The sequence below is a fragment of the Stegostoma tigrinum genome, chromosome 21 (genome assembly GCF_030684315.1).
Source record: "Stegostoma tigrinum isolate sSteTig4 chromosome 21, sSteTig4.hap1, whole genome shotgun sequence".
NCBI classification, from domain to species: domain Eukaryota; kingdom Metazoa; phylum Chordata; class Chondrichthyes; order Orectolobiformes; family Stegostomatidae; genus Stegostoma; species Stegostoma tigrinum.
This window is the reverse complement of record NC_081374.1, coordinates 34,185,260-34,209,506: the sequence shown is the minus strand read 5'-3', so window position 1 is coordinate 34,209,506 and position 24,247 is coordinate 34,185,260. Positions and strand designations below refer to the sequence as shown.

General features: G+C 41.4%; 1 protein-coding gene across 5 annotated transcripts in view; it reads left to right on the top strand.

Moving 5' to 3' along the window:
* The first annotated feature begins 11,610 nt into the window (after nt 1-11,610).
* LOC125462731 (protein phosphatase 1 regulatory subunit 12B-like) overlaps nt 11,611-24,247 on the top strand; it is a 227,466-nt gene continuing 214,829 nt past the window's right edge. For 3 of the 5 annotated variants that reach the window (XM_048553010.2, XM_048553011.2, XM_048553009.2), the window contains exon 1: nt 15,956-16,213. In XM_048553010.2, coding sequence (XP_048408967.1) covers nt 15,962-16,213 — 252 coding nt within the window. In that variant the 5' untranslated portion in view covers nt 15,956-15,961. Of the gene's footprint in view, nt 11,949-15,955; nt 16,214-24,247 lie in introns of those variants that run through there. The other 2 variants (XM_048553013.2, XM_048553012.2) reach the window with 2 other exon arrangements.

Sequence of the window (24,247 nt, the reverse complement as noted above, 5' to 3'; positions counted from 1 at the left end):
ATTCTGTTAAATTTTCCTATCGAGTTAAGGTTATACCAATTCTTCTTTCTTTTATTTATATTTTAATTGTAGTGAAGAATAAAGTTTGTTTTGCTTAAAGCTGAATAGTGTAACCAATCAAATTACATCTGGAACATAGCACCTTACACTTGCCTCTAAATAAGATAAAGGTTATGGTCTAGGCTATCTCCTTGATATATTTGAAAGAGTTTGGTCTAGTCCATAACATGTTCCATTGTGCTCTTCAATTATACCTTGTGGATGTTAGATAGGTTTTGGGGAATCAGAAAGTGAGAACTCACTACGAGATTACTAGCATCTGGCTTGGTCTTGTAGCATATGCTAGGTACTAGGGAAAGGATAATAGAACAACTCAAGGACAAAGGAAGGAATTTATGTTTGGAGCCAGAGTAAGTGGGCGAGGTCCTTAATAGTTTCTTGACATCAATATTCAACAAGGAGAAAGGAATGAATGTCAGAAAATTTAGAGCGTGGTTTGTCAAAGGCAATGTCAATATTAAGAAGGAATGTGGTGTGGAGTGTCTTGAAAAACATTAAATTAGATAAGTTCCAAGGCCTGATGGGATCTATGCTAAGATACTGAAGGAGGCAACGGAGGAGATTGCTGACGTCTTGGCAGAGATCTTTGTATTGTCTTTAGCCAGAGGCAAGACCCCCGAAGCCTGGAGAATTGTCAACGTTGTTCCTTCGTTCAAGAAGGGCAACAGAGCTATCCAGGAAATGATAGACCAGTGTGCCTTACGTCAGTGGTAGGGAAAATACTGGTGAAGATTCTTAAGAACAGGATGTATTTGCCTTTGGACACGAATGGATCACATGGCTTTATGTCAGGTAGATCCTGTCTCACAAACGTGACTGAGTTTTCTGATAAAGAGACAAAGATGATCAATAAGGATAAGAATGTTGTCTCCTTGTACATTAGCATGGATATTGTCTATATGGACTTTAGCAAGGCCTTTGACAAGGTCCCTCATGGTAGGCTAGTCCAGAGATCAAATTACATGGAATCCATGATGAGTTGGTAAGTTAGATATAAAATTGGCTTGCCATAGAAATCAGAGAGTCATGGTGGAGGCATATTTTTCTGACTGCAAGTCTGTGGCCAGTAGTGTTCCACAAGGGTCAGTGTAGGGACTGTTGTGTTTGTAATTTATATAAATGTTTTGGATGAAAATGTCAGTGGCCTGATTAGGAAGTTTACAGATGACATGAAAGTTGGTGGAGTTGAGCATAGTGAGAAAAGATACAAAGGATGAAACAGGACAAAGTTCAGCTGGAAAGTTAAGCACAGAAATAGCAGATGGAATTTAGTTGGGATAAATGTGAAGTGATGCATTTTGGGACGTCAAATGCAAGAGGAAATTATACAATAAATGAAATAACCCAAACAAGTATTGCTATATTGATATCAACCTTTTGGTAAGATGGCGGTGGAATAGGGCTTCTGAGCCTGGGACTTGTCTGCTTCATCCACTTTTCTTTTTGTGGAGGCGAGTTTATGTTCCCAAAAGCATCTGTGCCTGTTGCAAATTAAGGAGGTTGTGGTGGCTTTGGGCCAGTGGCATTGGCAGTGGCTGCATTGACAAGGTAGGCCTAAAGCAGACTCATAGCAGTGATGAATCAAGTTTGGACTGGTGTGGTACCCAGTGGCATCGGTGGCATCTGCATTGGCAAGGTCCCTTGAGGACGTCAGTGGAAGTGAGGTCACGCTGACGAGCGGAGGCTTTCATTCCAACAGTGGCCAAGCAGCGAAAGGGACTCATGCCTGGCCACAAGGCCCATGGCCCATGGTGGAATACATAATAAGAAGGACTGTAAAGTTGAACACTTCTTTATTTCTGTACTTTACTGCCCTAATGCTCTGTGTCTTGGTTTATTTTTCTGTGTTTTAAGGTGGCCTTGAGAGTGACAACACTTTTCTCTGTATTTTGTAACTAAATAGATGTGGCAATAAATAAATTAAATCAAATCAAATACAGACGGACTGAGCAGTCTAAGTCCATATTTCCCTGAAAGTGGATAAACTGGTAAAGAGGGAATATGGCATGCTTATCATCATCAATGGGGTCACTGAGTATACAAGTTGGCAACTTATGTTGCAACTGTATAAGTCATTGGTCAGGCCACATTTGGTGTACTTTGTGCAATTCTGGTGACCACATTATAGGAAGGGGTTGGAAGCTTTGGACAGGGTGCAGAACAGGTTTACCAGGATATTGCCTGGATTGGAGTATATCAGCTATAAGGAGAGTTTTGACAAACTTGGATTGTTTTCGTTGGAGCACTGGAAGCTAAGGAGCGACTTGATCGAAGTATATAAAATTATGAGGAGCATGGATAGGCCAGATAATCAACATGTCTTTTGCAAGTTGGAAATGTCAAATACCAGGGTGAGTGGGTTTAATGTGAGAGGAGGAAAGTTTAAAGGCGAAAGTTTAAAGTGGGCCAAAGGGCCTGTTTCTGTGCTGTACTGTACTATGTTCTATGTTTACATTCATAAAACATATATCAGATCTCCTCTTAGCTTTGTTCTCTCCTGGGAGAACAATCCCAAAATCTTTAATTCAACCTCATAAATGAACTTTCTCATTATTAGAAAACCATTCTTGTAAATTGCTTGTCTCCAATGAGTTAAAATCCTGGAGCACACAAAATGTACACAATATTCTAGCTGAGGTCTAACGAGAGAATAATACTTTTTAGATCATGGAATTGTTTTGTCAGTGCTGAAACTCCTACACCTACATCATGTCTGGCTAACATCATGGAATAACTCTGTAGATTTCCCTGAATTTTCAAAGTACCAGATGTTCTGTCTGTCCTTCCCCTAAGTATGAAAATACATTGTCTCAGTACTTCAATATTAACTCGTCAAGGAGAAGAAGGCTCACTGTCCTACTTTGCTTTTACTATCCCTGTTATCACCTGGCATATGTGCACTTTTTTATTTTCCTCTTTCCCATGATATTGGTTTAAACTTGTTCACATGACATAACCGATTGTTCTCCCTGCGGTCAGGATATGCTATCAGGTAAATCACTTGACTTACCCTCCCAATGGCCTTGTATGGACTAGTGAATTTTGCTTTCAGAGGATTTTCTTGTAAAGGTAATAACAGATATCTTGTGCACGTTTGTTTGCCCATTCTTTTATCTTTGCCTGTGAAGTTTATAATGGCTTTATGTGCAATTTTGCATGCTCTGGTTAATCTCTTTAAAAACACACGTGCAATTCAATATTGATAATGTTTCTGCCTCAAGAATGTTTTAATTAATTTGAGAAGTCCTCTTACCTCGTGATCATTGATCAAATTGAATAGGCTAAATCCAGTTGATTAATTTTGTGAATGTCTTGTAGCAAAGAATATTGTCTAAATCCATTGTCCCACTCCCTTGGATATTTATGACAATAGGCCTTCATTATAGTTTTGGGAGTTTGATGTACCTTTCCAAATTCCCTGATTTCAGTGACAGCAATCACCAGTAATTATTGCTGTAAGCATTTTTCTGGAATGTGTTTTGCATTTGCTGGGATCCGTCATGAACATTTGTAGATTGCACACCAGCCATTGTCACATTCTATAAATCTCATGAGCAAGTTTAGGAGTCTTAGACAGATGAGGACTGGAAGCTATGCTACTGCAAACGGATGAAGGTTTGTTAACTATGTACACTAGGTACAGAGGTGTGCCATAGCAGAACTTCGCTTGAACCTTCTTCACTCAGATTCCAGTTCCATGTAAGCTGACATCATTTAACATTCAAAGATGATGTAATCTAATTATTGTCAAACGGTTATTTTACAATGGTTAAGTGAGTACACCATCTTTGAAATCCCATCATATGGCAGTGATTACCTCCAGGAACCTTCAGTCTCCTAATCTCCAATCTGTTCATTTCCTAGCTGTAAGTGGTTGCCTTCCTCTTCCACCTATTCCATGGCTATGTGTTTTTGTTTTGGACAGTATTGCAGCAAGCATAAACCAACAATTAAGTTAGACACATTAGTTACCTTGGGTCACAACCAGATCTGGAAAGAGACATGAAAATGTCCTTCAAGATGGCTGTGTTCTGTTACACTTGCAGCTCCAAAAACTTCATGTTGTGCATTTCTAGCTATTTGTCATTATTTCATAAGTGCCATAAGCAAGGATTAGAAGGGCAGAGAAAAGTCTTGCAAAAAAATCTGATCCCTCTTTATTTGCTTCAATGAATCTATAGCTGTTGTATTATGCATCACAGTTAGTGTGCCTGTATACCTTCAAGAGATACGATCATGATAATATCTCCATATCACACATGTGACCTGAAGGTATAAAGTTCTGCGAGTCCATCTTAACTTAGGTCACTCAAAGGACGACGTGCTTATTGAAGCATGCTACTCTTTGTAACCAAAAGCTGAACATTAAATATGGATGTGCCATGGATTCAGTATTTGTATATCTTACTGTGCAATAAATGTTTGATTTCAATACCACGTGACCCCTGTCCTAGTCTTTTCTGCTACAAGGGATAACCTATGCCCAGCCACATTTGGTAAAGATACTCTGCTGAAAACATCATGGTTAGAATTGCTGGTTGTCTATAAAACAACTCAAGTTCTCAATAGCAGATACATGGAAACCTATTTGAACATAGAAAATTGCAAGAAGATCCTGTTTGTGTATGATAAACTAAGGAACACAGCTGGAGGTATAAAGAATAAAGTTAGATATTAGAGTAGAATTAAAAATGAAATTTAAGAACAGATCAGATGAGTTTTAAGACTGCCAGACACACTGAAAAGAATCATCATCACTATTATATATTGCGAGCTGTCCCAGATCGACAGGTCTACTTTTAAAAGGAAAAGTTGATCCAAAGTGAATGCTCATAATCCTGAAAACTGATTCATCGTAAATGCAAGCATAAAATAAAACTGAAAGTTGGTCACATTATATGGGGCTAGCATAAACTAGTGTAAACTTATTCACACAAGAGAAGCTGTGGATTAGCATCACATAGTGGTAACAAAGTATTAGCATAGAGCTTACATTAAGAGAAAGTGCATGGATTGAAATATTGTTCCAGGAAAAATAAATCAATGACATTATTAGCTGAATGAAAATTAATGCAGTGTCATGATCTATTTATGAGGCAGTAAATCAATGGGGATATAGTCACACAGTTAGCAAATCAACAGCATTACATAGAACTTCCCTGCAAACTGGTTCTTTGCTAATTGGTATTTGGTATATTTCCTGAGGAGGTGATGGCACAGTTGCATTGCCAGTGGATTAAAAATCCAAAGACATAGAAATTTTCTGGGGAAGGCGATGGCCTAGTGGTATTATCACAGGACTATTAATCCAGAGGCCCAGATAACATTCTTGGGACCTGGGTTTGTGCCACAACCGAAGGTGGAATTTGAATTCAATAAAATATCTGGAATTAAGAATCTAATGATGACTGTGAATCCATGGTTGATTGTTGGAAAAACCCATGTGGTTCACTAATGTCCTTTAGGGAAGGAAGCTGGCATCCTTCCTGATCTGGCCTACATATGACTCCAGATACACAGCAATGCGGTTGACTCTTAACTGCCCTTTGGGCAATTAGGGATGGGCAATAAATGCTGCCTAGCCAGCGACTCCCTCATCCCATGAATGAATAAAGAATTTCTGGGGCCCTGGGTATGAATACCACCACAGCAGAAAGTGGAATTTGAATTCAATAAAACCGGGAATTTGAAATAAACTGATGACCACAAAACCATTGTAAAAACCCATCTGGTTTACCAGTGTTCTTTCAAGACTGCTACCAAGTCCAGATCTGGCCTACATGTCATTGACAAGCCAACGCCAATGTGGTTGATTCTTTATTGCCTTCTGAAATGGCCTAGTTAGCCAATTACATTCAGATTGTAATTTGGGTGGGGGACTTCAATTTCTATTATCAAAAGTAACTCAACAGCACGGGTACTGAATGAACTGTTCCTTTAGGACATAACTGCTAGGCTGTGGCAGTGGTGAGGTTATCAGCCAAAGGAAAAATCACACTTGACCTTAATCTCACTATCCTGCCTGCCTCAGATGTATCTTTTGATGACAGTATTGTCATAAGTGACCACTGCACAATCCTTATGAAGACAAAGACCCACCTTTGCATCGAGGATCATTTTCATTGTACTGTGTGTCATGATCACAGTTCCAGAAAGGATAGATTTTAAACAGTTCTAGCAACTCAAGACTGATAATCAAAGATGTGCTGTGGGCCATCGGTAGCAGCGAAATTGTACTACAACACAATCAGCAACCCCATGGTCTGGCATATTCATATGCTCCCATTGTCATCAATGTAGGGGATCAATCCTGATTCACAAAAGAGTGCTGGAGGGCAAGCTAGGAGTAGCACTGAATGTACCCAAAAATGTGGTATAAAGGCAGGGCAGAATGCATGGCAAACTGCTGAAGACACAAATTACATATATTGTACATATATTACATAATTGTGGTTTAAGTGATTCTACAACTACATTTAACTATTGCGCCTACAACAGCAAGTCAGAGGCTAGCAATCCCATAAAGAGTATCTCACCTTCCGACTCCCCAAAACCTGACCACCTTCTATAAGGTGTATGGGTGGAGTATGATGAGATACTCCCCACTTGCCTGGATGACGCAGCTCCAATAAGTTTAACACCATCCAGGACAAGATAGGCTGCTTGATTGCTGCGAACATTCACTCCCTCTACCACTAATATTTTTTAGCAGCAGTGTGTACGGTCTAGAAGATGTAGTTCAGAAATTCACCAAGGTTCCTTCCAATCCATGACTACAACTATCGAGATGGACAAAGGCAGCAGATACACAGGAATACCACCGGCTGCAACTTTATCTCCAAACCACTCACTATCTTTGGAAAGATATCACTATTCCTTGAGTGTTGCTCGGTCAAAACCTCGGAAATACCCCTTGCCCCAACAGCAGGGGGTTGGAGGGATGCACAGAGCACTACCAGCAGCAAATGGACGACAGCGATTCAAGTACTCAGGTCACCATCACCTTCTGAAAAGCAACTACAGATAGGCAATAAATGTGGCCTAGCCAGAAAAGCAACGCATTCCATGAATGGATAAAACTACACATGTCCTTTAACTTCCTTTTAAATGTGAAATTCATCATCATTTGCCTCTACCAACTGTAAATTGTACTCAGAAGACATCTACAAAATGCTATATTACTTTAAACTATTATAGTCCAAAGATCTGAAATGATTTCTAAACAAAGAAGTGCCTTCATCAGACCAAACAGTATATTCGCCCACAATCAATGAACGAAATTTGGTCAACAATTTCACAATTATGGTGTAGGGAAAATATACCAGTTGGAAAATTGAATGTTGGGTAGGTCAATACAATTTTTTGATGTATTTGCATGATCATGCATCTTTTTTCCTCTTAAACTTTAAGCTTATAACTCAAAAGAAATCATCTTAGATATATGCTCATTTCAGATAGCTGGCTTCAGGCATATCTGACACAAATTATGTATACAATCTCCATTGGTTCTTATCCTTTGTATTACTTAAAAATATTGCTAGAATTATTTTTAAACATTAAGGTAGTGCAAGATATGTTATTAGTGTGTATGATGGTTGGAAAATAGTATTCAGTGTACATCATCAAAGTAAACCCTACAAGTTTGTTTGCATTTGTTTCCTTTAACAGTTGACTAATCCAATATATGTAACACACAATTATGATTATTTCAGTGATAATGGCATCAAAATCATCTTAAACCATAATAAGATTCAGAGATAGGCTATCAATATATAACATGCTATGTGTCCTACACATGCAAGTTCATTATAATTTCTTTTTAATGTGGAGCCTATTGCCAAAGTTACTTGAGATATTTGGCAGAATTGCATTGGTTAATAATAAAAGCAAGCATTAACTAGGATCAGTGCCAAGGCTATTGGCAAAGATACTTTATACAGTAGCAGAAAAGGCTGTTAGCATGAATATTATCTGATAAACTTCATAGCCATTTAAAAATCAAACAATACTGAACAGACTTTAATAGAATGGTGAGGAATATATACTTATTTTCTAACAAATGTTCATTGAATCAAAGTTTCTGCAGCTTTTGATGCAATCAACCTGGTTAAAGGGATTGAGATCCCACTTTCTGAATAGGAAGTTCCCAATTTTGGCCAGCCATAACAGGAACGTAGCAAAATGACAAAAGACAGATATTACATGCCACTCCACAAGGAGGGAGATAAAACGACCAGATAAGTCATAAGAACATTTGTGAAATTACTTTTTTTTAACCTCTTGTTCAGATACAAAAGACCAAGAAATCAAACAGCACACCTTTGTTACTTTCTAACTCATTTAACTCATGTGATTGAAGTAGGAGGAAGTCTCTCTGTTGGTTGGAGTTGTACCTAGGACAAAGGAAGGTAGCTGTCATTGCTGGAGGTCATTCATCCCAGCTTCAGTACATCTCTGCAAGAGTTCCTCAGGGTACCGTTCTAAGCCCAACCACCTTCACTTCCTTCATCAATGACCTTCTCTCCACCAGCTGGTCAGAAGAGTGGATTTTTGCAGATGATTGCACAATGGTCTGCACCATTCAAAATCTGAAATAATCTATTACTATATGCAGCAAGACCTGGGTAATACTTTGCAGTTCACTAACTTGATCCAAGCCACATGGTTTACTTGAACCATAGTGTGTTACTGAGAGTCCCAGCGAGGGCATTGCTCACATGGAAAGGTTAATCCCATGTTATCTCAAATTAAACTGTAACAGTATACTGAGAAATCTCAGGTTTATGCGAGGAAATACTAATGCTACATTTACAATTCATATAAGGCAGCTCCTCACACAAAGCACAACTGACACGTGGATTGTTTTCCTTTAATTCATTTGTGGGATGATCGAATTGCTGGCTAGGCCAGTTTTTGTTGTCCATCCCCAAGTGCAGCTGAGAGTCAAATACATTGCTGTGGGTCTGGAGTCACAGGTAGGCCAGATCAGTTAAGGATGGCAGTTTCCTTTCCTAAAGGACATTGGTGAACCAATGGGTTCATGGTCAGTATTAGACTCTAAATCCCAGATTACTGTATTATTGAATTCAAATTCCATCATCTACCATGGCAGGATTCAAACCCAGGTCCCCAGAACAATACCTGGGTCATTGGTTAACAGTCCAGTGATAATACCAACAGGCCATTCCCCCCCCCCCCCCCACCCCCACCGTTTTACAGTAAAGGAGCCGGAGCAAAACTCCAGGACTGTTTTTTTAAACCAAAAGAAAAGTGGATAAATACATTGGGAGGATGCATATTTTTCCTAGGTTAACAAGTTGAATGGAAGACCATCACCATAAATCCTTCAATTTCTCCTGAGTGATTTGCCTGTTGAAGACTTGGATTTATGATTTTTTTCATAACCGGCCTTGTATTTTGGCTAACGAATGTTGAATGGTTGGTTCAGTTTATTTTGTTGATTTTATTGCGGGATTTCACAATGACCCGTGAATTCTCTTGTTAATAAAGCATAGTTAATTGCAAAATAAAAATTAATGCTGGATTTTAATTGGTTAAAAATTAAACAGAAAAATAATTAATTTGAACGTTATTTCATTCTTCTCCGTTAGCTTATTCCGCTGCTGCTGTTAAGTTGCTGGATTTGACAGTTTAATAAATTGAATTATTTCACAATTAGAATGGCTAAAGTGCTGAAAATTCCCTGTGCTGATTCACGAGGTCAAATTTCCCAACAAAAGGTTGCACTTCATAGTGAATGTAAACAACAGCATTAACTAACATTTTTAGGGCACTGGTACAGTGGCGATGTCCCTACCTCTGAGTCAGGAGGCCTGAATTCAAGACTATTTTTCCGTAGAGGTGTGCACTAATATATCTGAGAGGGTTGTTGAGAAAATATCTTATCCAACAACTTAATATAGTTCAGCACGCTGGGGGTCGCAATGTAATTAAACCTTCAACAAATAACTAGTTAATGCAAATTTTGCTAGAATACAGAAAAATCACTCTCACTGATAAATTATCAGGGCACTAACCTTAATTATATGCACTCTCACGTTTCATGCTGAAGTTCCGGCATCGGCCACAGAAATGCTGCCAGGGATCAATGTGGTTAGAAATTACATGGGGGTCTGTTTAGTTCTGGGACCTTTTACCTCAAATATAAGCAAATATAATCTGGTACAAGTAAGAAATGCCTTTGGCTTGGATAGAGTCAAACGCCAATGTTTCTTTGTTTCTTCATGTGCTACTACTGTATACAGCCGAGCTGCTTCACTAACGGATATTTTTGAAATTAAAAGTGGCGTTAGCAACATGTACTGCTTTATATGCACATACAGAATAAACGATTATTAGAAAAGAAAGAAAAATACCTCTGCTGTATAATTGCTAGAGTCCCCCTATATAACTGGCTGGGGAAAAAGTGCTGCTGCTGACCTTTTGCTCCACTGAAGACAAGCAATTAAAACACAAAGCGTCAACATTTAAGAAAAGGAAAAAAAATGTACTGAAATTAAGACTGAGAACACATTGCGAAAACATTTCATTGAACCGAGTCGGAGGCTCGCAGTCCGTGCTCAATCTGAGAACTTTCGCTTACGCGACTGACTTCCCTGGGATCAATGGTTCACATTCTTTAGTTGAACCCCTTGCAATGTTCTTTAAGGTTACAGTGGACTTTTGTCTGAGCCAAAATCCGCCCAATTCGTTAAAAAAATGTTTTATCGAAGTATTTAATGGCGGTGTTGGGATTTATGACAGCAGGTGACATTGCTAATACCTTTGGGATTCTAAATGAATGTTCGTTTCCGTACTTCAGCAAGTTTCCACAAGATGGCACGCCGGGGTTCTCTCTCTCTCTCTCTCTCTCCCTTGTGTTGAACGATTTTACAATCAGGATACGGGCAGCTTCCTCAATTCTGACAGAGGTCACCTTTTTGGAAAATGACCCACATGGTGATCTCAGGGTGCCTTTATAAAACCTGCTGATTCTTGTGGACGAATGAGAGGCAATATGCTGTCGGCGTTTCACTGTCACAGTGGAAACAGCGGCTGGGTCTGTATGCGTCAGGAGGCTGATCAGCGCTCGCTGAGCTGCTAAAGCAATAGGGAGAAATTTCACTGTGGGCTGCGCTGCTTCTGAACCTACTACATACTGTTGCTAAGAATTGCTCAAATATGAAATATCAATTTAGATTATGTGACTGTTTATTAGACAGGCCCTGCTCTCAGCATTAACCCCTGAACTTCTGAAACGGTGCCTATGTTGGAAATTGAATCCGAACCACACATTGGCAATGATTGTTTGCAGGCGATCGGTTGTTATTTTCATTTCGTATCCAGTACTGTGTTTTATTATTGACGTCTTGGATAAAGTGAATCACTTTTTAATTGGCGAGTTAATGTATAAGTGAAACAGGAGCGTGTTGATCCTTACCAGAATCTTTCTACTGTGATATGGTTACGCAGTCAGTCACGTTGACACGCTTGTACACTTGAAAACAAAACGTGCCATTCCGCTATGAATATTCTGGTCTTGATTCCCACGCTGCAATTTATACAGAAGTCAACATGGCAAATCGATCTGATACAATTTAACATGAAATCCAGGAAACAAGCACGACAATCAAACTGGGTGTTTGGGTTGGCATAACCAAAGTAATGCGAAGCTACACCTTTCACTTAGATCAATGGATCAATAACTTTTTTGAAGGACACGTTCTGTTTTGTAAATTGGATATTTTATAATTTCAGCTGGCAAGAGAGACTAGGTCAAATTGGGATGTCTGGTTGGCATGGACAGTTGGATCAAAAGGGTTTATTTCCGTGCTGTGCGACTCTATGACTGCAGTTCTAGACATTAAAGCAAAACACGACATACAAAGGTAAGAGGATGGCCGAAAATCCAATCAGAATGTTAATTAGCTCACCAAATGTTGGACTGTCAATTGCACACTGAAAGGGATCGTTCCTGAGGCACCATGGGTAGCATCAGTGCTTCTGAGTTTCAGGTTCAAATCGAGAGGCAGAACCTCATGGCCACAGAAAGTGCATTCATAACATGTTCAAAAGTATTCCTTTGTCAACATATTTTTGACAAGCAGTAAGGGTGGAAGAGTTTTCTAATCAATTAGAACTGTTGCATGGTAGCAACTTTGCCATGATGAAAGAACAAGCTGTTACAACAAGGCTGTACTTTGTAATGTGTCTCCTCCTCAATTTGAAGGTTTCACAAGACAGAGAAATATCAAAAGACTTTGAATTGTTTTCTGCCATGGTGAGATTATTGTTATGATGTTGGGAAATGCCCTCTCCATTCAACATAGCTTTAAAAATTAATCAAATGTGCATGTTTCAAGAATGTGAAGACTGGAGCAGTCTGCTGATTCTCCTGTCACAGTAATGCAAGTAAAATCCCTACATGGTAATGAATGTGGTGCAATATGTCATGTGTTTACCATGTGAAGCTTGTTACCAACTTTAGAAATAATCAGAATCTGCAAAGAGCTGATGAGATCCCTTATATCACAGATCTCCAATGACAACTGGGTGGTGGCTAATGCATTTGTCGAGTGGATAGCTGATTGCTTGGTTTACAAAAGGATTGTTACACCTTCATTTATCATCTGGATATATTCGTTTCAATATATGCTTATGTTACTTTTAGCTATTATTGATTAATAATATTAAAATAATAACATAGCGTTGTTTCTTAAAGAAGTTGAAGTCACAAATAAACAATTACATCGTAGATTAGAAAATGCAATTTTGCTACAACCAAAGCTATGGGACTGCTCAACCCCACTGATTATATTGCAGTTACTTTCTGACTCCTATCATATTCCTGAGAAATTAGTAATGTGGATGTAATGCTACTTAATCTGGAGATAATTTGTTTAGATGATTAATACTCTGATAGGCACTCCACTCTTAACTCTGTCAGCAGGTTACAGGTGTTTAGGATAATGTCACATTGTTTTAGTTTGTAATTTCACTTCAGCTACTGTTTGATAAACATTGTATTTAAATGACATTAAATCCCAAAATATCAGTCATCGAGTCATACAGTACGGAAACAGACCCACCAGTTCAACTAGTCCATGCTGACCAATTTTCCCTAACTAAATTAGTCCACTTTCCTGCTTTTGGCCCATATTCCTCTAAACCTATCCCAACCATGTACCTATCCAAATGCCTTTTAAATTTTGTAACTGTACCTGCATCTACCACTTCCTCTGGCAGTTTATTCCACATATGAACCACTCTCTGTGAGAAAAGTTGCCCCTCAGGCTCTTTCTCCTCTCACCTCAAAAAATGTCCCCTAGTTTTGAACTCCCCAATCTTAGGAAGAAAAAACTTTGCTATTCACATCATATAAGCCCCTCACAATTTTATAAACCACTATAAGGTCAGCCCTCAACCTCTTATGCTTCAGTGAGAAAGGTCCCAACCTATCCAGCCTCTTCCTATAAGTCACACCCTCCAGTCCCAGCAACATTCTGGTAAGCCTTTTTTGAATCGTCTCCAGCTGAATAATGTCCTTCCCAAGCAAGGCAAGCAGAATGGTACACAGGACTCCAAAGTGGCCCCACCAACATCCTGTAAAAGCTCAAAATGATGTCCCAACTCCTGTATTCAATGGTCTCAGCAATGAAGGCAAATGTGCTAAAGAACTATGTACCTACTCTGATGATTACTTGGGTATGGTTTATTATTTAGAATGCTTCAATCATTTTCCTATCTTTTGCCAGGTAACTGCATTATATGCAGAAAATAATGATGCAAGGGCTCAGTACATGTTTTTTCTATTTATTTATTTGTGGAATGTGGGCATCGGTGACCGGCCAGCATTTATTGCCTGCCCCTAGTTGCCTTTGAGAAAGCTGTGGTGAGCTGCTGTCTCGAACGTTATGTAGTTTAGTTAAGGTAAATGTTTATATATGTATGTTGGCTGCCTTTAGGAGGAGGTTGGTTGCAGAGAGTACTAAATAATTACTCTATTGAACACATAATTCAACATAGAATTACGTAAATACAACTAATCCAGGTGAGAATCCCTTTTGATTTGTCATATAAAATATTTCCTCTGTTTTTGGTATGGCACTTAATTAATCTGGCAAATGCTGTTTCAAAAATATTTTGCACTTATGTGGAGTAAATTTTTAGGACAAATAGATAGAATTTGCAAAGCAAATAGATGTGCTTGCACCAGAACCAGTGTTTAGTAGACAGACACAGCAATGAGTAGGTATCATGAATAACTTTACGGACATTTGTTTACATTGGAGCATTAACCAATTAAACACACATCAATCCAGCTGTCCTTTGTACATCAATTTCTTACTTTTTGAGTGTTTAATTTTGAATATCAGCAATTTCCATTTCTGTTGTAAAATGCTTTGGGATTTTAAAGTAATAGAAGTGTAGTGAACAAATGGCAAATTGTAAACAAATAACACAATGTTAATGAATTTTTTTAAAAACACCTTTTAAGTATTACTAGTTTAAGATTTTCTTTCATGTATGTTTTTATTATATTCTGAAATATTTTGGCTCACCTTGATTTGATTTTTTTTAAATTTTGAGAGAAGTTGCCAGAAATCTGTAATAAAATCAGCAAGGGCTGGAGAAATTCAACAAGTCTGATAGTAACTGTGGAGAGAGAAACAGTTGACATTTTGATTTTTCTTCAGAATTTGATTTTTTTCCCCTACTGGTAGTATGCAGACTTACAAAATATGTGTAATTTGGAGATTTTTTTTAAGAACCAATGTTGATGTGTTGATTTTGTTCACAGGTTGAAATCGAATGTCGAATTTTGGCCTTTTGTAAATTTCCAATATTGCATTTAGTTAGGAATTTAAAAAACAATTTTAAGCACACATGCCATCCAAGTCGAAATTCACCTTGAATTTTATTAAGTTCCCTGTAGACTTCCGTGGTATCAATAGTACGATGGCATTAATTGTCTTTAGTTTTGCAGTGCCATTTTTATATGTTCTTTTCTGCAAATATGGGTGATGTGATGAAATTGTGGGCCATGCGTGCTTTTCTAAACAGCTCCAGCATTAGACATTCAAAATTGTCTCTTTTAGATAAATATCTACGTCAATAATAAAAACAATCAGCGTGCTTTATTTGTAATGCTGCTAACCACAGAAAAATTGTGGGAAATCAATTAGATTGTTAAAAGTTATATTGACAGAACCGTAAATTCAGAAGTGAAAAAAAGTGGTACATCAAATTAAGGAGCAGGAAGGCTGACATTTCTTCATTTCTGAAGAAGGGTCGAGGGCCGAAACGTCAGCCTTCCTGCCCCTCTGATGCTGCTTAACCTGATGTACCACTTTTTTTTCACTTCTGAATGCTGCCTAGTTCGCATGCTGTGTTCATCCCGTTCCACACCTTGTTATCTCAGATGCTCCAGCATCTGAAGACCCTACTATCTCTGGCACATCAGATTGGTAGCTTAAGGCGTAAAATGAACCACACATCCTAGGTAAATAAAACAGGTTTGTTTACAATAGCGGCTGGTGCTGCACGCATGATGGATATGCCTTTCGCTGTCCACCTGCGCCTCTTCTACATTCGCAGCCTCATCCCTTGCACCAGATGGCGCAGTGCTTGGCGTCGAACATCTGGCCGCTTTTAATTTATGTAAACAATACACGCTAACGCGCGGGCGACAGGTGGCTGATCGACATAGGCATTAGCCAGTAGTCGATAGAAGGGGCGGTAACGCCCGCTGTGAATGGCCACCAGTGGGAGAACACTGTCCAATGACCGCGGATAGAATCACGGTGGGGGCGGGTTCTGCGCGCGCCGCGTTGGTTGGCCCGGCGGCGGTTTGTTGTTGGGGGAGGAGGGGGTTGTTTTGGGAGTGTGTGTGGTGGGGAAGATGGCGGATGATCGAAAGCGGGCGGATAACGCTAAACATCGGCGGGGGGAGCAGCTGAAGCGATGGTTGGGCTCCGAGACCGATCTCGAGCCGCCCGTCTTCAAGAAGAAGAAGACCCGAGTCAAGTTCGACGACGGCGCCGTGTTCCTGGCCGCATGCTCGAGCGGTGACACCGAGGAAGTGAAGCGGCTGCTGGACCATGGGGCTGATATCAACTATGCGAATGTGGATGGGCTGACGGCGCTGCACCAGGTACTGCCGGCAGGGGTGGGCTGGGGTGTGGCGAACTGATGTACCCGGTTGTCCTCCATCTCCTTACCTACAGAGCAATTTGTTCGGTGCAATAGGAGACCCCATTGATCCGCCCTTCATTCACTGTGCTATTGCCAGAGCTATTAATGGGGTTGTGGTTTGTTTGCATTCCCCGTTGTTGCAGGTGGCATTCACTGTGCTATTGCCAGAGCTATCAATGTGGTTGTGGTTTGTTTGCATTCCCCGTTGTTGCAGGTGGCATTCACTGTGCTATTGCCAGAGCTATCAATGTGGTTGTGGTTTGTTGCAGGTGGTCCTGGGCTTTGCTGAGCGCATTCTTGCTGCAAAGGCCCGGTGGTTTTGTCCGCTTCCTTTCTATCTCCGTTCACTGAAATGAATTGCAGTTCATGTTACGTTTCTAGTGGTTTTTTTGAGAATCTTGTCTCCAGTGATCTCATCCGCCGGTGTCTGACCTGCACATGTCTGAATTCCTTGCCTCGGTCTCCTGTTGTGAGCTGACGGCGAAAGTCAGCGAGTAAGGGACAACGCTGCCCTGCAGCCAAGAATACACTAAGATCACCAGTGACAGTTCCTACGCAAGAGTGCAGTACCTGCTACACAAGGAAACATCCCTTTGCGTTATAAGGTGTTTGAAATGCTTTTAACTGTTAGAGCTGCAGTCAAATAAGACCCGTTTTACAATTTTGTTGTTTGCTCAATGGCACTATATGTTAATTTGGATATGAATAAACTTATTTTGTCAAGTTTTTTTTTATTTACCCGAACATAAGCAAACCTTATGAATGGCAAAACACTGTGTTCCTGTGCTAGTTTAGTGATCTTGTTTTGTCATGTTAGTTTGCCAGGGATTTTATTTGAGTCAAATAGCTACAGGAGTTATGCAGCTTTAAAAGCATTTTTCACCCAAAATTCTTTTCATCAATGACTCTAGTCTCCTGTGAATCTAACATCATGACTACTCTCGTTCTGATGTTCCTTCCATCTCTTTGCATGTCTATCTTTTATAATCTTACAAAACATCTCCAATGTTTAATGATCTTAAAGGCACTAAATATAAATTGTTGGTATTTTCATCCTGTTACCATGTAATAACTATCTCTTTGAAAATGTTGTCATATGGTTTAAAGCCAAGCAGTTAAATTTATCAACTGTATTAACGGTTGGTGACCTTAAGGGAAAATAGTTTGTGCTGATGAGAAGTAGGAGATCTGCTGCCAAGATTTAGTAATATAAGAATCACAGCCTAAATACGAGAGGGGGCATACGGGGAGAACCAAGTGATGCACTTCACTTCACTGTAATGAGTTATCGTCAGATTCATTTAAATATTAATACAGGATAATATCGTTCAGTTTTTTTGTTTATTTGTGTATGTGGCATGCAAGCTCTGTAAAATGGTTACAAATTTAGTACGTTAGTTTAGCAAAACCTGCCTCAGTTCTTATCAGCCATGTGTATGTTGTTGGTATTTTGCTTTTCCTCTGTGTCTGTGTGGATGATATCATCTGATACAGTAACTAGCTGCTGTTAGAACTGACATGCTTTGTTTACGAGAATACTGAATTAGCACTTGAACTTGCAACAATTTACAGTGCACGATTAGATTGCAATTTCAAGGACTTTGTGGAAATTGACAAGTTTTGGTCATTAAAACCAAGTCAACCTGCCAGATGCAGACTAATTGTAAATATAACCAATCAGAATCACCTATTGTATGCAGTTTTACATGTAATCATGAATATTTCTGTCAGATCGGCAGTGGGTTTACGCAGACTTATGATGTAAAATTAGGAAGAGTTATGGAAATTAAATTTTTTAAGAATCTGGTAATCAACACAAAGAGATTGAGACAAATGGTAACTTTCTTTTTGTTCAGGCACTGGAGAAGTGCACTTTTTCAATCAAATGTATGTTGATATTGAGTCTTAGAACCCTACAGCGTGGACACAGGCCCTTCAGCCCAAACTGGCCCATGCTGACCAAAATGCCCATCTGTGCTAACCCTATTTCCCTGCACTTGGCCTATATTCTTAACATTTCCTGTCGGTGTATTTCGTCCAAATGCCTTTTTAAATGTTGTTAATGTACCCACCTCAACCACTTTCGGCAGCTCATTCCGTATGTGTACCGTCCTCTGTGTGGAAAAAGTTGCCCTTCATGTTCCCATGTATTCTTTCCCCTCTTACTGTAAGCTGATACCCCAACCCTGGGAAAAAGACTGAGTGCATTCACCCTATCGGTGCCTCTTATGATCTTATACACTTGTATAAGATCCCCCTCAGTCTCCTATGTTCTAAAGAAAAATGTGCTAGCTTGTCCACCCTCTCCTTATAACTCAGTTCCTTGAGTCCTGGCAGCATCCTCCTAAATTTCTTCTGCACTTTTTTCCAGTTTAATAACAACCTTCCTATAGCAAGGTGACCAAAACTGAACACAATACACCTAAGTGTGGCCTCACTAATGTCATGTACAACTGCATCATAACTTTCCAGCTTCTATACTCAGTACTCTGATTAAGGCCAGTGTGCCAAAAGGTTTCTTCACTGCTCTGTGTACTTCTGACTCCACTTTCAGAAAACTGTGCACCTGAACTCCAAAGTTCCTCTCTCCACTACGCTCCTTAAGGCTCTACTATTCACCATGAATCTCCTACCTTGAATTGACTTGCCAAAATGCAACATCTCACACTTAGTTACATTAAACTCCATTTGGCATTTCTCAGCCCACTTTCTCAGCTAATCAAGATTCTGCTGAGATTTCTGACAACTTTTGTCACTGTCCATGTTACCCCCTATTTTAGTGTCATCCACAAACTTGCTAATCATGCCTCATACATTCTCATCCAAATCAGGTAACAAACAGCTTTGGGCCCAGCACCGAGCCCTGAGGCACATCACTAGTCAAGCCTCTAGTCCGACAAGCATCCTCCCACTATTATTTTCTGCTTACTACCACCAAGCCAGATGTGTAGTAGAGATCTGTGTCATCACATCTATGTGTACTATTTTGTACATTTTTCTCAAGAGGCTTCTGGTTGTGTAAAGCATACCATATGAGGGAACGTTAATCTTCCTGTGCTTTACAAGTCTGCCACTTAATATATTAGTTGCATGTGCAGTTTATAAGTGTGTTTGTAAAATAAAATCGAGCTTCATTTCTCTTATACAACAACAACAAAAACAAAGATGCTGGAAAAGCTCAGCAGCTCTGGCAGCACCCGTGGAGGAGAAAATAGAGTTAACGTTTCGGTCTGGTGATCCTTCCTCAGAGCCCATTCTGAAGAATGATCACCGGACCCGAAATGTTAACTCTGTTTTCTCCTCCACAGGTGCTGCCAGACCTGCTGAGCTTTTCCAGCATCTTTGTTTTTGCAGGGGCTACACTATTTATTTAACAGGATGTTTTGAAATTGTATCCGTAGACTTAAGCTTTTGTACGTGTGATCCGTTGAAATTTGAGAATGAACACATGCTGAATTTACTTAAACTTTGAAGTGCAAACAATTATTTCTCTAATCATTAGCAGTTTTCAAGGGAAAGAAATCTATTGAGAAAGTAGCAGAATTGTGGGAATAGAACACAGGAGTACTTTCTCCAGAGTTGTAGATCATGAGAAATTATGTAATGAATACTCATCCATTGTTTGTACACCCCAGTATTCAAGTCTTAGTCATAAAGTATTGAAACAGCTCCTTCAGTCTAACTCATATCTGCACTGACCCAGATATCCTAAACTGATCTAGTCCCAATTGCCAACATTTGGCCCGTATCCCTCCAAATCCTTCCTATTCATGTACCCATCCAGATACCTTTCAAATGTTATAATTTCACCTGCCTCTACCATGCCCAGTGGCCGTTTGTTCTGTATGCACCACCCTCTCTGTGTAAAAACACTTTTTTTGGGAAATGCTTTTGCGTTGAATTTCATTGTACAATATGAAATACTTGTCATCAACATGGCTGTGGAGTAGTGCTCCAGAGCCTGGGGCTTGATCGTGCTGTCTGCTTTGCTTTTAGTTTCTTTTCTTGCCTCTATTCTTGTTTCTTTTTCTTTCACTTACCTCTTGTCCTGAGCTCAGATGTCAGCGGTGGTGATGATGAGGGATCCCACCATGGACTCATGGCAGTGAGTGAGCCCTTACTTTCCTGGGCAATCATGATACCTGGCAGCAGAATCGGCAAAGGCGAATCAGCAAGGGAGGCCCACTGGTGAAGATGATGCCGGAGGATCAGCAACTTAGCGATTGGTTGGGTCTGGTACTGGTGGCGGCAAAGCTGCGGTGGAAGGGCATCACAGTGACATTGAGATGGGCCCTGTGGTGAGAGACATATCTGAAGGTTGCACGCACAGCAACTCATAATCCGCTTGGAAACCCTGCAGCCCGTTGGTATCAACGTGGACATCACAAGCTTCAAAATCTCCCCTCCCCCTACTGCATCCCAAAACCAGCCCAGCTCGTCCCTGCCTCCCGAACCTGTCCTTCCTCCTACCTATCCCCTCCTCCCACCTCAAGCCCTACCCCCATCTCCTACCTATTAACCACATCCCACCCTCTTGACCGGTCCGCCCTTGGTGGACTGACCTATCTCCTCCCTATCTCCCGACCTACACTCACCTTTGCTGGCTCCATCTCTGTCTCTTTGACCTGCCTGTCTCCTCTCCACCTATCTTCTCCTCTATCCATCTTCTATCTGCCTCCCTCTCTCCCTTCCCCCTCCCCTATTTCTGAAGAAGGGTCTAGGCCTGAAAAGTCAGCCTTCCTGCTCCTCTGCTGCTTGGCCCGCTGTGTTCATCCAGCTCTACACCTCGTCATTCTCAGATTCTCCAGCTTCTGCCGTTCCTACTATCTCTGACACTGATGTTGAGTGGTCCAGTGCAAGCGGTGGCAGAGGAGAATCGGCTGATTGGCAAAAGATGGTGCCTACGGGAGTGACGTCATTGTTTGAATCTAGTGTAGATGGCGGCGATGGAAGAGGGATGGTGGTGCTGGCGTTTTTGATGACGAGTCGACTCGGGACTAATGGACTGTCTTTCTGAGTTAAAGCTATACCTTGCTCTTTCTTATTTTTAAACTGTTCAAAATAGTGCTGGATCGTGGCAGCAGTTGAAAAGCTTTTCACTGTATTTTACATATCTTCACTGTAAAATACACAGTACAATAAAATAACTTATTCAAAAATCATTTCACAGACAAGAGACAGAGTAGCTAATGAAAAAGTTACAATTACTGAAGTCGTACTGAGTAAGTTGTTGGAATTCTGAATTGACAAGTCCTGATGTATTTCATCCTAGGGTCTTATAAGAAGTAACTAGTGACTTAGTTGATGCTGGATATGTTCATGATATACAGTGCTCCTCAGACATTTGCTCTGTCTGCATCCTGAGATCCACACTTGATGCCAAAAGACTTGACCGAAAGGATATGGGAAGGATGTTTATCAGCGTTGTATTGTAGTTGAATATATTAGTACATATATTGTGAAAAGGATTTACATTTAGTTTCCTTATCTATCTCCAAGTTTGGAGATGAGCCAAAGCTGGTTGGATGGGTGACCTATGAGTAAGATACAGAGATGCTTCAGTGTGATTTGGACAGGTTGAGTGAGCAAATGTGTGGCAGATGAAACATGATATAAATATGAGGTTATTCACTTCCGTGACAAAAACAGGAAGGCATTATATTATCTGAATGGTGATAGGTTGAAAAAGGAGACCTGGATGCCATTGTACACCATTTGTTGAAAGTAAGCATGCAGATGCATAAGGTGGTGAATAGGTAAATGGATGTTGGCCTTCAAAGCTAGAGAATTAGAGTATATAAGGTGTTGGATATGGGCTTGCTATGACCACACCTGAAGTATCATATGCAGTTCTTGGTCTCCTTATCTGAGGAAGGATGTTCTGGCTATAGAATGTGACAAAGATTTTCCAGACTAATTCCTGGAATGGCAGGAGCGACACATGAAGACATACTAAGTTGGCTAGGACTATATTCAGAAGAGTTTAGCAGAGTGAGGGAGGATGTCAGGGAGATACAAGGGAGTGGCTAGCACTGCTGACTCACTGCACCAGGGATAATGGGAACTGCAGATGCTGGAGATTCCAAGATAATAAAATGTGAGGCTGGATGAACACAGCAGGCCAAGCAGCATCTCAGGAGCACAAAAGCTGACGTTTCGGGCCTAGACCCTTCATCAGAGAGGGGGATGGGGGGAGTGAACTGGAATAAATAGGGAGAGAGGGGGAGGCGGACCGAAGATGGAGAGTAAAGAAGATAGGTGGAGAGGGTGTAGGTGGGGAGGTAGGGAGGGGATAGGTCAGTCCAGGGAAGACGGACAGGTCAAGGAGGTGGGATGAGGTTAGTAGGTAGCTGGGGGTGCGGCTTGGGGTGGGAGGAAGGGATGGGTGAGAGGAAGAACCGGTTGGGGAGGCAGAGACAGGTTGGACTGGTTTTGGGATGCAGTGGGTGGGGGGGAAGAGCTGGGCTGGTTGTGTGGTGCAGTGGGGGGAGGGGATGCACTGGGCTGGTTTAGGGATGCAGTAGGGGAAGGGGAGATTTTGAAACTGGTGAAGTCCACATTGATACCATATGGCTGCAGGGTTCCCAGGCGGAATATGAGTTGCTGTTCCTGCAACCTTCGGGTGGCATCATTGTGGCAGTGCAGGAGGCCCATGATGGACATGTCATCAAGAGAATGGGAGGGGGAGTGGAAATAGTTTGCGACTGGGAGGTGCAGTTGTTTGTTGCGAACTGAGCGGAGGTGTTCTGCAAAGCGGTCCCCAAGCCTCCGCTTGGTTTCCCCAATGTAGAGGAAGCCGCACCGGGTACAGTGGATGCAGTATACCACATTGGCAGATGTGCAGGTGAACCTCTGCTTAATGTGGAATGTCATCTTGGGGCCTGGGATGGGGGTGAGGGAGGAGGTGTGGGGACAAGTGTAGCATTTCCTGCGGTTGCAGGGGAAGGTGCCGGGTGTGGTGGGGTTGGAGGGCAGTGTGGAGTGAACAAGGGAGTCACGGAGAGAGTGGTCTCTCCGGAAAGCAGACAGGGGAGGGGATGGAAAAATGTCTTGGGTGGTGGGGTCGGATTGTAAATGGCGGAAGTGTCGGAGGATGATGCGTTGTATCCGGAGGTTGGTAGGGTGGTGTGTGAGAACGAGGGGGATCCTCTTGGGGCGGTTGTGGCGGGGGCGGGGTGTGAGGGATGTGTCGCGGGAAATGCGGGAGACGCGGTCAAGGGCGTTCTCAATCACCGTGGGGGGAAAGTTGCGGTCCTTAAAGAACTTGGACATCTGGGATGTGCGGGAGTGGAATGTCTTATCGTGGGAGCAGATGCGGCGGAGGCGGAGGAATTGGGAATAGGGGATGGAATTTTTGCAGGAGGGTGGGTGGGAGGAGGTGTATTCTAGGTAGCTGTGGGAGTCGGTGGGCTTGAAATGGACATCAGTTACAAGCTGGTTGCCTGAGATGGAGACTGAGAGGTCCAGGAAGGTGAGGGATGTGCTGGAGATGGCCCAGGTGAACTGAAGGTTGGGGTGGAAGGTGTTGGTGAAGTGGATGAACTGTTCGAGCTCCTCTGGGGAGCAAGAGGCAGCGCCGATACAGTCATCAATGTACCGGAGGAAGAGGTGGGGTTTGGGGCCTGTGTAGGTGCGGAAGAGGGACTGTTCCACGTAACCTACAAAGAGGCAGGCATAGCTGGGGCCCATGCGGGTGACCATGGCCACCCCCTTAGTCTGTAGGAAGTGGGAGGGAACCTGGTTTCAATTCAAGCCTTGGGCTACTGTCTGCATGGAGTTTGCATGGTCCCCCCATGTCTGCACTGGTTTCTTCCAATAGTCCAATACATGTGCAAGTTAAGCGGCTCTTTGGAAGGTTAGTGCTGATTTGTTGGGCTAAATGATCTCCTTATGCACATTAGTGATTCTTTGATCTCATTGAAACCTGTAAAATTTTAAAGGGCTGGAAGGGTAAATTATAGGAAGGATGTTCCCCATGTCTGGGGTGCCTAGA